The 13,369-nt window shown below is 51.9% G+C and overlaps 1 protein-coding gene across 6 annotated transcripts; it reads right to left on the bottom strand.

Moving 5' to 3' along the window:
• Positions 1 to 5: 5 nt before the first annotated feature.
• On the bottom strand, positions 6 to 11,218 carry PCIF1 (phosphorylated CTD interacting factor 1). Of its 6 annotated transcripts, none has more exons than XM_037811442.1 (18): positions 11,083 to 11,218; positions 10,519 to 10,595; positions 9,250 to 9,426; positions 7,753 to 7,895; positions 7,536 to 7,660; positions 6,275 to 6,412; positions 5,946 to 6,076; positions 5,653 to 5,807; positions 4,833 to 4,980; positions 4,655 to 4,738; positions 4,278 to 4,377; positions 3,035 to 3,223; positions 2,211 to 2,381; positions 1,966 to 2,052; positions 1,684 to 1,868; positions 939 to 1,032; positions 671 to 846; positions 6 to 557 (listed from the first exon to the last, which is right to left on the bottom strand). In XM_037811442.1, the coding sequence occupies exons 4-18, from the start codon at positions 7,874 to 7,876 to the stop codon at positions 329 to 331; spliced, it is 2,136 nt and encodes a 711-aa protein (XP_037667370.1). In that variant the 5' UTR covers positions 7,877 to 7,895; positions 9,250 to 9,426; positions 10,519 to 10,595; positions 11,083 to 11,218; the 3' UTR covers positions 6 to 328. The 6 variants fall into 6 exon arrangements, with proteins under 6 accessions (XP_037667370.1, XP_037667374.1, XP_037667372.1 ...); XM_037811446.1 differs by having other exon boundaries at positions 2,211 to 2,383; positions 3,035 to 3,197; XM_037811444.1 differs by lacking the exon at positions 9,250 to 9,426.
• Positions 11,219 to 13,369: the final 2,151 nt, after the last annotated feature.

The following is a 13,369-nucleotide window of genomic DNA, read 5'->3' as shown; positions in this document are numbered from 1 at the left end:
TTCTCTGCCCTCAAGACCCCCTCACAGATTCTTGTGGGTGGTTTCTGTATTTCATTTTACAAATGAAACAAAGTGGCAACAGGATGGTTGGGGGGAGATACAATCAGGGCCTATTTACAGGGGACCTGGAGTGAGTTTGAAATGGGAAGTTAGGGGATAGGGCCAGGAAGGGGGAGCCCTGGCAGAGCCATAATCTTTCTACGTCACTGGCAGCCTGAGTCCTGCTGCCACCCCAGGGGGAGGAGCCTGGGGTCTGCTCAGCCCCTTGAGGCCTGAGTCCCAGCAGTCCATACCAGCACCCCTAGGGCTCCTCCTCCCACACAGTGTGTTAAGTGGGGTGTGGCTCACGGCTAGGGCCCTGCTCACGGCCCAAGTCCCGGTCCTTGGCCTCCGAGGAGGACGATGAGGAGCCAGAGCTATGGCTGCGGGCTGACTGCCGGTAGGCGGTGCTCAGATCCTGTAGCCGTGCAGGTGTGGGCCCCCACTTGGCAAAGCCAGGGTCATTCTGCAGGAAGAGTACAGCTGTGTTGTGGACAGCTTTGTAGTGCATTTCCTCCCTGCAGGGCAAAGGCAACTGTTCAGGGTTGGGTTCAGCCCGGCCTCACGGGCCAAGCCAGGCCCAGCCTGGCCCAACCTGGGCCTCCTAGCTCTGCCCTCCCCAGGCACCCACTTCTTGCAGACGTGCTGGGAGCCACTGCGGTACTCGTGCTCGAAAGCAGGCAGGACCAGCTGGTGGCGTTTGAAGCGGCTCTGCTCCATGCGGGTGAGCGCTGGGGTTGGGGGTTCCCGCCACTCAGGGATGAACACGATGAAGGACAGGGGCTCCAGTGAACTCTCCAGCAGTCTCTGTGGGCAGGGGTGGGGGATGATGTCAGAGGCTGCCTTCCAGGTGGCTGGCACTCCTGTCTGCTGGCCCCCTGCAGCAACAGCACACCTACCTCAAAGTGCGAGACCATGGCATCCATGAGCTCCTCGCAGAACGGAGGGTTGGCCTCGAAGGAGCCACTCAGCGGGGAGAAGTCCAGGCAGGGCCTGGGGATAGAGGTGAGCATTCCAAGTCCCATCAGGACTCAGTCCCCCAACCAAAAGTGGGGGCCACCCCCACCCCTGAGCAGCCATGCTCAACACTGAAGAGACAACCTTGGTCAGGCCAGAGGCCCACGGTCACCCTTCATGGGCATCTCTTTTCTTCTGACACCAGCCTGGGATGAGGCGGGCATGTCTCCGTTGAAGGGATGAAGACAGCTCAGAGGCTTGGACGCCCGAGTCCACCCAGCTTGTTTGGGGAGGTGTTGGGATTCAGGAAATGGCTCTGACCCTGCTGCTGCCACAGCACAGACTGTGCCCGGGATTTCCCCCAGCTGCTGGGCTTTCCCCCTTTAAACAGCCTGCTCATCTCTTCCTCCTGGAGTCAGTATTACTCTCTTCTCTCATACATGTGCATCTTTTTCCCCCATTAGTGTCCGATCTTTGAGATCTGTGTTACCACTTCTCATTCCAAACCTGAGCTAATTCACTGAGACACACGGGCCAGGGTAGGGATGTCACGTGCCTACCCACAGGGCCAGAAAAGCCAAGACTCCCAGAGGTTAAGTGGCATGCCCAAAGTCACATAGCTGGTAAGTGGTGACTGACTTCAAAGCCCTAAAGCAATAGGAAGGAGCTGGCCAACATGGCTCTCACCCGCGGGAGCCAAAGTAGCCGTCTGTGTCGGGAAAGGCAGAGCAGTACTGGCGGAAGTAGCAGTTGAGGGGCGAAGCGAAGCACTCAAAGCTGACGCCAAAGAGCCGGTGGAGGGCCTCAAAGACGTGCACGGGCAGCGATCCCTGCAGGCCTGTCCCCTCGTAGAGGCCCACACCAAACATCATCTGCAGGGTGGCCAAACATCATCTGCAGGTCAGCAACTAGGGCTCAGCCTCCCTGCTCCCTCCAGGGAGCCCTCCCCTCACTGCTCCAGGCCTGTACCTGGTACCGTCGGAGAAGACACCAGACCCGGGGCAGGAACCTCTCAAAGGCAGAGTCATCAATGCAGCTATAGCGATAAAGGAGCCACTGTGGGACAAAAAGCAGTAGTTTCAATGGTGGTCCCTCACTCCCTGATCACAGCCTTCCGCTAAGGATTCGGAGTCAAGAAAGAACCCAGGCCCTAACTCCTTCCATCAGCTAGGCATTCTCCCACCAGTGGGTATCCACTTCCCCCTGGCTCTTACCAGCTTGCTGAAGTAGTTGCGGCTGACCTTGACCATCTCTCCCTTATAGCGGATGCAGACCACGTTATTCTCCATATGCATCTCCACACTGGGCATCGGGGGTGCAGACACGGCCAGCCGCACGGGGTAGCAATACACCAGGCGGGGCTCTACCTCGGGGGCCTCCACCTCCTCTGTGGGCAGGGGAACAGTGAGGGCTGGGCTGCCGGGCTGCCCCACTCTGTGTTCATTCATTCTCACTCCAGGCAGCCTCAGAGCCTATGTGTGCCAGTGCTGCACACCCACTGAATCACCCCAGGAACCAAGGGCCGTGAGTTATCCTTCCACACATGAATAAACTGGCTCATACAGATTTGGTAACAAAGGGAAGGAAAAGTCAAAAAAGGAAGGAACAAAACAGGCTATTGGCAGAGGCAAGAATTGGCAGCCTGTATCGACATATTTAGTTCTGAAGCAGGCCCCCTGCTGCCATCCCTCGGGGCCTGGTGGGCAAGCAAGCTAGGGTCTGGGTCTTGCTGCCAGGCAGGACACCAGAGGTGCAGTCTGTGTCTTTAACAGTTGTAATACCTTATTTAGGGATCTTTCTCCACTGACTTCTGACTCTCCCTTCCTCATCACTTCTCCCTGTTCCCTAGAAGAGAGCAGAGCCTCCCTAACCAAAGGATATACCAGATTCTGCCCCAAAACAAAGGGAATCACTGCTGGGAGAAATGGGCTCCCCAAATCACCCCATGGCCTGAGGTCCAGCCCTACATGCTCCTTCAGGGTCTGGGATTCAGAGTTGATGCTGTTACAGCCAGCCCTCCTGCCACCTGTCCTCCTACCTGGGATGTTGTTTTCCTTGAGGATGGCAAGATGCTTCTCACGGATACGCTTGACATACTCGAGAGAGATGTGGTAGATCTTGCTACAGATGCCTTCCACTGAGTCCTTGGCTGCAGCCGAGACATGCGGGCCACACTGCCTCCGCAGATGCTCCAGGCGATCCTGAGGAGACACTCCTGATCAGGGGTCTAGAGAGAGACCAAAAGACCACTGCTGGGCTGGCAGGGGAATGGCAGAGGTAACTGCAGGGCTAGTAGATTCCAGCAGTACTCATTTTGAAACCTGGCTCTCCTACTTACTAGCTGTGTCCACATCCTTTGGCTTCTCTGAGCCATATTTCTCAACTGCCAAAGGAACAGGGTAGTTTGGATATTAAATGTGACCATTCCTATTAAGGGCTCACCAAGACCCAGCATATAGGAAGTGTCTAATAAATGCCAGCAGTTATTGTTGATGTTATTCTGTGCCAGATCCCATGATAACTGCTGGGGAAATGGAAAAATCAGTCATAGTTCCCAGCTTGTGAGGCACTTGCAAATCTATTGGGAAGAGAGACATTCATAAAACAGGGGTTCTTTGTCATTGCAGAGTTTAACATTTAAGCTTTCACATACTTGGAAGGATGACTGCAGGCATTTTAATTTTGCTAATCACATGTGAAACTGAGGAGTGAAAATGAGTCACTCTGGCTAGTGCATACACCTACCTTTTTCACTCTCTACGTGTCAAGTACACAGTTACTATCATGAAGTGCCAGACTTTGTCTCTTATGAAAATTGGCCCTGAAAAGAAAGCCCATTGCTAGTGCTGGTGGAGAGGTTTAAGAAGTGATGGGTTTGGGCCAGAAAACTATTGTTTTGGACACATTAAGAATAAGGAAGTGAATCTGGTAGTAGTTCTCAATTGTGATATGAACATACACACCAGAGAAAACAATTTGTCAATCTGTTTCCAAAAATTTACTCCAGGGAGATGCTGAACATTTACAAAAGGCAGCTACTTGTGGTGTGTGGGTAAGCATAGGATTCTATTAAGAATCTTAGCAGAAACATACTTTGGGAGAAAGCCAGGAGCCTAAGCAAACACCTTATTTGTGAGTTTGGGGACTGCTGAATGTCAAATTCTGCTGCACTGCACAAGAACAAGCTGCTGGGGGAAGCCCTGCCCTACCTGGACAGGCAAAGAGGGCATCTTGGAACGTGACCAGAGGCTTTAAACTGGCCTTGCTTGGGGCCCACTCACCATGTAGTCCTCCTTGGAGGCTGAGTGGTCTTTCCGTAGCCAGCTGAAGGTGTCTTCCACGTTCCACTTGACCACTTTTCTGCTGTCGGGGGATGCACTCCTGCCAGTTGAGAGCAGGAGAAGCAAGTGGCTCAGCCCTTACAGGGGCTGGCTAGTAAGGTATACTAACCCCCTCTCCCCCCACTTCCACTGGTATATTGGGTGCAAAGGGAAATCAACCCCTTGACTCGCGCCATAGCCCTTGCTCTGTCTGTGGGAGCTGGTCCCACTTCTGCCACCAAGAACAGTAGCAGAGCCCTGAGGGTGAGCCAAATGGCCTAGACCCTGCTCTGGTCACAGACCCATCTTTCTTGGAGCAGGAGGAGAGAGCGCCAAACCTGGATTCAATGAGCCGCCTGGCAGCCTCTGCATACTTAAAGAGCAGGCGCTTGGCTTCCTCCCGGAACTTGATTCTGGATAACCTGGGTTAGAGCGGGCAAAGTTAGAGCCCTTCTGTACATAACTCGGCACTAAAACCAAATGGCCCAAGGGTCCTTTCCGGCTGTGGGGCTATACCTGATGGGTATGTCATTCATGATTTCGCGAAACATGGAAGGAGACACAATTGGTTCACAGTTGCTAGGCAACAGGGGATCAGATCCTTTGTCCACCACCTTGCGCTCCAGCATCCAGCGGTTGAAAGATTCACGAGGAGGCTCAATGCCTGCAGGACAGGAGAGCTGATGAAGGTCTGCATTTAGTCAAGAGAGTTTTTCTTGGGATATGACACATAGGAGGCATCTTGGCAATTGGAGGTACAAAAGTAGATAAGATGTGGGCCCTGTTATTTGGAAGCTCACATTCTAGATAGCATTTCCCAAAGCATATCCTAGGAATCAGTCCTTTGTTTCTAAAGAATGTTAATAAGGGTTACATATGGTAAAGAAAAGAGGAGGGATTCTACATCTCAGCAATTGAGGAGGTTTATTTACTAATTGTAAATAATAAAAGCTGTAGTTTATTGAACACTTACCATTTCATTTCTTCTATGAAATAACCCTGGTTTTGATGCCTTTTTACAGATTTGTAAAAGGGTTTTGAACAGTACCTGGCACATAATAGGTGCTATGGAAGTGTTAATTATTCTTGTTACTGACCCCAGCCACCCTTTTGAGTAGCCTCATCCGTGTGTTACAGATGAGGAAACCAAGATGCAGAGAGATTAAGAGATGAGCCCTAAATCACAGAGCCATCAACTGGTAGAGCTGGGACTCCAGTCAGGTGTGCCCCCCACCACAGCGCATGCTCCTAACCTCCAGGCTCCACTGTGTCATCCCCAAGCCCACCCAGCCAACTCCCAGTTCTTCCTAAAGGTGGAGGCCTGGGAGGCAGCTACCCTCTCGCTGCTGGCACAGCTCCCGGTAGTGCTGCCGAAGCTTCAGGATGAGCTGGGAGCGGAGCAGCTCCACTTCAGGATGTGGGGGCAGCACCTCTGAAGGTCCCCGGTGCTTGATGACGGCGTTGGTCTGGATGTCCAGATCCCAGTACACCCTTGGAACACATACAGGAGCGATGAGGAAAGGAGAAAAAGGGGAGGGAGGGGTACCCTGCCCACCACCACCACCCCACAGTCCCGGCCAGGCTGGCCACTAGTGACAGGTGTCCCCAAGCCAGTCAGCAACGACTCACTCAGTGGGTCGCAGAAGAGCTGCCTGCTGTTTATCTTCAGAGGATGTACCCCAAATCTTCAGCGTTGGGGTTCCTGGAACACTGGGGGAGCTGGGCACCGACTGGGCCATGGGTGCCACAGGGATTTCAATCTGAAACAAAAGAGCCACAGAGGCATCAGATTGGGAAATTCAGCAAACAGGCTCCAATGTTTTTGAGCACCTGGTGAGCTGAGTCCCGGGCCTCCCTCCTGACCAACGTGCAGAGGCCCAGCCCTGGCAAGGAACCTGCCGGCTGCCTGCCTGAGCTGGCGCTTACCAGCCAGTTCCTGAGAGCAGGCACACACTCACCTTAGGCTTCTTCACACCATTGCCGCTGGGCTGCTCTTCCGAGAGCTGCCGCTTTCTGGGCTTGTTCTCAGCCGGGGGGGTTTCCACCAAGCTTGAGTCTTGGGGCAGTGGGGTCGCATTCAGCCCCAAAGGGTCCGACTGGTGGAGGGAGACCAGCAGAGTTGCAACCAGGGCCGTGGCCATGGGCCCCCAGGACTGAGGAATCCTGATGCCCTCCCACTTGAGAAGAGCAGAGGGGGCTGGGATGCAGGCAGAGAACTCCAGACCTCAAGCAGGGAGCCCGGACTCCACTCCTGCCTCTTGCTTGCTGTGACCTTAAGCGAGTTACTGCCCGTTTCCCTCACCTTCAAAATAGCCAGGCTAAGCCCTCCCTTGCCCTTTAGAACTACATTACTGAACAGTGAACAAAACTTAACCTCTGGCATGGGATCAGTGCTCAGTTTCTTTTCCTTAAGAACCAGAATGAAGTCAGATATAAAGGAAACACTCAAGAAATGCTTATTTTAAAAAGTAAGACCCCGTGGCTGGAACTGCTTTGGTGACATCAAGAATACGAGTGTGGTGGTGAGCAGTGTGACCCTGAAGCCACATCAAGGTACAAGCTATGCTCTGCTTTTTCCTAACCGTGAGGTCTTGGGCCTGAGCCTGTTTTTTCTCCTGCAAAAGGGGGGTGCCGGCTGGCTTGATTGTGCCCAGTGAGACAGGCCCAAAAGCCCACGTTCCGGCTTGTACTTCCCCTATCACAGACATTTCAGCTCCTAGAATGCTCTTCTCCCCTCTTACCGCTTTCACCCAGCTAACCTTCTCTCCACTAATTCTCAGAGAAGCTTTTCCTGCCCCATCCATTTCCCAGACCAGGTCAGGGCCTCTGATATACTCTGACACCCACTATTCTTTCTGTAAGTGCCACCATTGTGATTCCAGTTAACTCATCATTTGTTCAATGCCTGTCTCCCTCCAGTGGACTGGGAGCCCTAGGAAAGCAGAAATCATGTCTATCTTGTTCACAACTGCATCATTGGCACAATGCCCAACACTCAGTAGAAGTTCAGTACCATAAACTAACATAATCGTCTGCTCACTTGTCAGTTTCTCCTATTTGAGTGTAGGTTCCATGAGGACAGGGACAGTGTGTCTTGTTTGCCATTGGATCCCCAGGTGCTGGCACAGGGCTGGGTACATAATAGCCACTCAGAATATATTTGGGGAAGGCCCAGATGCTAGAGGCTGCAGTGAGACCCCCGCCCCAGCTGACACTCACAATAACGTCATGCTGGCCCAGCACGGGCATCTCCCAGAGTGACTGGTTGGTGAATCGATTGAAGTAGTAGGGACGGTTCTCCCTCCTGCTCCAGCACTTCTCCCAGCCTGCATGCACCAGTTCCTCTGCAAACAAGCATGGAGACCCACCAGCTCCAGGTTGTTCCTGGGGTGCCCTTGGTACCCCTGCCACTCCCACCACTGCCCCCAGTCAGTACCTGGGAGGTCCTGTACCAGGCGGATAGGCTTTGGAGAGCAAGGCTGGCTCTGATTGGATGTGCCCGGGGAGTGACTCAGCAGGGATGCCTCCTCCCGGGGGCTGCCGTGATTCTCATTGGCCATCTCAGCACCCACACGGGACCTGCCACATAGAGGACCAAAGTTTGTCAGGGCCAGCTGGGCATGAAGGTCAGCTCCACCCAGCACCCACCAATTGCAATCCACGGAGGGCCCCACTGACCACCCACAGATGGGGATAAACCCAATCCAGTCCTGTCCTAGAGGGCAAGCATGGTGCCACAAAAGGAATCCTAGGATATAAGCTGCTGTTCTTTCAACAATATAATGGGTGCCCTCCTGTTTCTCCTTCTACCCAGAATACCCTTTCCTATTTCTCTGCCTGGCTTGCCAGCAGGATCACCTCCTCCAGGAAACCTTCCTTGACTTTCCCCCTTGGTAGTCCCTCCTTAGGGCCATGAACACCTCTATCTTAATACTTAGATGGAAAACCCCCATTAGACTGCCAGAACTCCCAAGACTAGGAATTGGGTCCAACTCCATTTTCTCCAGCGCTCAGCATGGTATCTGGCTCCCACAGGACCTCATCATTCTGCAAACACTTATAAAGCATCAAGACTGGCAAACAAGACAGAACAGGGCCTGCTCTTGAGAAACTATTCCTACAAGAGGGACTAGTAGCTCCTCTTCTTCCCTGATCCCTTTCAGTAAAACCTAACTGGAAGAAAGCACAGCTGGGGGAGGGGCATGGAATCTATTCAGTTGCCCCAGTATACACCACAGGGCGTGAAGCGATCTGTAACTAAAAGAATCAGTGGAGCTTAAAGGAATACCTAATTCAGTCTTTCCTAATCCCCCGGTGAAAATTTACTTTAAACACAAGCAAGGTCAGATCCTTCAGATTTGTATTCCCTACCACCCCCATCTACCCCCACATGCAGTACAAGCTTCAACAGCCTGGGGTTGCTGGACTCCTAGGGCTCAAAATGAGATGGGCTTGCTGAAGCTAAAGCTCTTTTCAATATGTCACAATGCCCAAAAGAAATCAAGCATTTACCCACAGTAAGACCACAAAGGCAAATTTAAACACCAATTATCTTTGCTCGCTGAAACTTTATCAACTCAGTGTGGTCCCATTGGTTATCTCATGCTGATCAGAAGCTCTGATTGCCTGTTAACAACATCACAGGAATTGCTGGGACAGTGGTTTTACTTTACACTCAGTTATAGATGTCTCTGTTAATTTGATTAGGGAAAAATAAATGGTACTTCATCGGTCCAGTTTGGCAAATAAAAATGCCAAAGGAAATGGGAAATATACACAATAAAAGGGAACCTTGATAACAAAAAGGTTTTGAACCACTGACCACAGGGAGAAAATGCTGTAGCTGCCTTGGTTCTCTGGGTAGGAGGGAATTGCAGTGCCTTGGGTGTGGAGCCCATGGATTTTAAGGCTGGATGAAGTCCCTTTCTCTCACCCTCTGGGGTCTGCAATGCTAGCATGAGAAGGTTTTCTTCTCTGGCAGGATGGACCCCCACGTCACAAGGTCCCACAAAGGCAGGAGGGAGGCCTGCCTGCAGGAAGGCTCAGCACAGGTGGATGGGCAGGTCAGCAGTGTGGTGGAGGGGCCCCAGGGGATTCCTTGGGTCAGCAGCTGGAGAGCAAACAGAAAGAAAGACAGTCATAGACTCCTGAAATGCTGCAGGGCAGGGACAATGGCAAGGGCCCAGAACAAACTGGGAAGCCCCAGGGCAGGGCAGAGCAGCTGTGAGGGAATCTAGGGATCCAGGAGATGAAAATGGTACTTTTCGATATTTCCAACCAACAAGGCAGGCTTCACAGGCATGCAATCTGAGCATCTTATGACTCAGATGGGCCCTGAACTTGATTTCTCCTGTCACCATCTTGAAATTCTTAAATTTTTTTTCTAACAGGGGGCCCCCACGTTTTCATTTTGCATTGGATGCTGCAAATTGTGTGGCTAGCTGTGCCAACCAAGATACCTAGAGAAAAGTGAGCAAGCATATTTGCCAGAATATCAGAGATCTGGGGACAGTCAGTTCCAAACCCACAAGTGAAAGACACACTTTGAATCATGTCTTAAAAGCACGAAAACAAAAAACATGCAAACGCATTGTATAACACATCTTATTTATCTTTATTTAAATATATTTTCCCCAAAAAATACTCCATGATGTTGATGTACAAGGTGGATGAACTATCCAGAAGAGGCACAAGCACCATAGCTTAGCGACGCCAAATGGGGGCAATGCAGTGTTTCCAAGACCAGCTGTGCATCACAATTACCCGGGAGCTTGTAAAAAATTCAAATTCCTTTACCTCATTCCAGATCTTAGGAGTCAGAGATGGAGAGGGGACCTACACAAAAATCTGTAATTGTTAAACACACCTCAAAGAGTGAGCTTGAGAAACGGGGTCATAACTTTTTTCATTTTACACCGTCTGAAATTTTTACCAATATTTTTTACTATTAAAAATAAAAGCTTTAATCTGGGTGCAACAAATCCGTGGCCGAAGCTCTAGGGTTGGACAGACCCCCTTATTCTCTCTGGTCTCAATGCGTAGTCTAAAATATTGTCCACAGTCAGTAAGGGATAGCTGCTATTTTTAAGATAGCGTTTTTATTTATCCTGTAGCTTCTCGACCCCCACGCATACAGCAGTTTGAGAAGTGCAGAGGAGCTTAAAAGATAAACAACTATATCCGCGTAACCAGAGGAACCCACCAGAAAGTAAAGACGGTCCGATTCCGGGATTGGAGGAAGACGAGCAGGAGCGTCTCAGGAATGCACCAATCAGAATCCTGCATCCCATGGGGAGGAGTCAAAAGGTTTGCAAAGTGCGCAGGCGCCAGGGGGACGCGCGAAAGAGAGGCGGTGCGAGCTTTGGCGCGCGTGCACCTTTTCCTACCTACCCCTCCCAACTCCAACGAGGGCGGGCTGTTTCGCGCGCGCGCTCCTTCCCATTTCCCGGACTCCGCCCCTCGCCCGCCGCGCGCTCCCGCCCCCGGGCTGAGGCGACTCAGAGACGGAGCCCGACACAAAGGCGGTGGCGGCGGCAGCAGCGGAGGGGCTTTGGAAGCCGCTCCGCCCGCGCTCTCGAGGCCTACCTCCTTCACCCCGGCCGCTGGCCCTGCCACCCTTCGGTGGGCCTAAGATGGCGGCGGCGACAGAGACAGGGCAAGCGGCAACCCCGAGCGGAAAGCGCCGGAGGGGCTGCCGCCGCTCGGCCTCGGATCCCGGGACGCTGGCGCGGCTCGCAGCGGGACCATGGCTTCCAGGGGCTCTTACCTGCCCGGAGCGGACTCGAGGGGACGCGACTACACGTTCTGCTCGACCGCCCGTTTAGCCGCCTCCGCCTCGCCCTCCCCAGCGCCGCTGCCGCCATCTTGTGTCCCGGGCCGGGACTCTGTGCTGCGCATGCGCTGGTACCGCCTCTGAAGGACCTCGCCACAGTCTCGCCGCCATTTTGAGTGTGGCAAGCCCGGCTTGCTCCTCAGACCCCTGCAAGCTTTCATCTCCCTCCTCTTCTTCTTATACCCTCGGCTCTGAGCTTGGGGGACAGCTTTGCGGGTCCCGGACTGTGGCGTGAGGGAGGAACGAATACCCCCGGCCTCAGTTTCCCCTGCGAGCACACACAGGCACCAATGGATCCGAGTGGGCGGTCCGCCTGCAGGATCAGACTGAGTGTGCGCACCAGGGGGCGCGGGACTGTTTCGAAAGCTGCTAGGGGCTGGGCTTTATCCCCCGCCCGGGGGCGGAGTCCTGATGACGTAGGCTTCAGACGCAGCGGGACCTGGGTCCTATCCCCGACGCGGCTGTGGTCCTGGCCAGTGGCTTTCCTTCTCTGGGCTTTTTGCCTGTTGTATGGAGTCCCGGAATATTTTTCCAGCCGTTTCCTACGTCCATGATTCATGCAAATCGAGCCTTCTCCTGTAATGAGGCTGTAGTTATAAAGGCTCTTGGATAAAAGGAAAAAACAGGCATGAGGGACGTAAATAGAGTTTTTGACAAACTAAGTGCATCAGTGGGCTTTCCAACACTGACATCTGTACCCAATAGTTCAGTTCATAGCCTCACTGGGATCTGAAACTGGTCACAACGGTTAGCAGCAGGATACTAGCAGTTGCCAAGTTCCCTATGTCCCTGCCTGCGGGATTCTTTGTTGGGGGTCGGCAGGGCATTCTGGAAGGTAACTCCGCCTCCCTCTGGGTTCCCAAGTCTAGACCTGCCAGTAGTAGCTTGGAAGAAGGACAAGCTTGCCACCTGCTATGAGGAGCTAGTGGCTGCAGGAACCCCAACAAAGGCTGCGGGTATCAATAATAACGGAGGCCATGAGTGTGAATGGTAATTATAAACCAGGGCTCTCATCAGTCTGACTGGGTGCAAATCCCTGCTCCTTCACCCAAGACGTGTGGCCTTGAAAGAGCTATTCGACCTCTTCACGCTTTAGTTTCTCCCCAATGGAAGATAAGTGTGACGACCTCCTAGAGGTTTTGTGAGGATTCAATGGGATAGTGCACGTAAAGACCTCAGCACAGTACCTGACTGGTCCTAAGTGCTTGATATTGGCCATTAGCACCTCACAAAGGTTGTTACCAGGATTGATCCGAATATCTTTGAGCCCTCCAGAAATATACTGACTCCATGTACAGAGAGTACATGCAGCAGTTCCTGCACTCACAGAACTTACAGTTCATTTGGGAGGCTAGGTAAGAAATCAGATGCCTGGGCCCCACCGCAGACCTACAGAGGGAGACCATGTCCTGCTTTGCCTGGGACAGTCTTGGTTTATGCCTGTTGATCTGGCATGATTATTAATACTGCCTCTTTTCTCAGAAATGCCCTGGTTTGGATAATAAATTCTGTGATCTGTGTAAATCTACAAAGTGCACAGTTTTATAAGCTCCTAGCTCTTATTCACACTAAAGTGTAAAAACCATGTAATGATGGTTTTCTGTTCTTGCTTTTATGTTGTCAAAGTATTTTCTCACTTGTTCAGATTCTCTTAACAAGTGATAACCAAGCACATCTCAGGTGCCTATTCCTCTGTTTTGCCAGGCAGTATTCCACAAGACCATGGGAGTAGGAATTATCTCAAATCTATACATGAGGAAACTGAGGCTTGGGGGATTAGGACAAGGATGAAGCAATTGTCAAGGTTTACATAGCCATGAAGTAACAGAACTGGAATTTTAAGTCCAGTGTTCTTAAAGTCAAAATTCGGGGCTGGTTGCAGAAAAACACACTGGCTTCCCTCTTCCATGGAGAAGGGATTCTACTCAGAAGGTGACTTGTCTGAGCTCATACGGTGGTCCTGGACATTTCAATATCTTACAGGCTTCTCTAACTGAGAGTATTAAAAACTGCTGTTCACCTTCGTCTATCTCCCCAAACTTGCTCCCCCTGATGTGTTCCTCTTCTCCCTCTCCTCACTTTCCAGAGTCAAAATCAATCTCTCCATCCTCATTTCCACTACCTTGGATCAAGCCCCATTTTTAAAAAACTTTTTTAAGGTTAAGAGTACACAAAGCATAAATGTAAAGCTTAATGATTTATCACAAAGCAAACACTTGGG

The sequence above is a fragment of the Choloepus didactylus genome, chromosome 19 (assembly GCF_015220235.1).
Source record: "Choloepus didactylus isolate mChoDid1 chromosome 19, mChoDid1.pri, whole genome shotgun sequence".
In the NCBI taxonomy this organism is placed as follows: Eukaryota; Metazoa; Chordata; class Mammalia; order Pilosa; family Megalonychidae; genus Choloepus; species Choloepus didactylus.
Note: the sequence above shows the minus strand (reverse complement) of the source record. Positions and strands in the feature narration are given on the sequence as shown.

Coding starts and splice junctions, on each gene's coding strand:
- PCIF1 (XM_037811442.1), bottom strand. CDS start 7,876: ATGGCCAATGAGAATCACGGCAGCCCCCGGGAGGAGGCATCCCTGCTG. Junction 7,661..7,752: donor CCTGGTACAGGACCTCCCAG/GTACTGACTGGG, acceptor GCTTGTTTGCAG/AGGAACTGGTGCATGCAGGC. Junction 4,739..4,832: donor ATGAATGACATACCCATCAG/GTATAGCCCCAC, acceptor GCTCTAACCCAG/GTTATCCAGAATCAAGTTCC.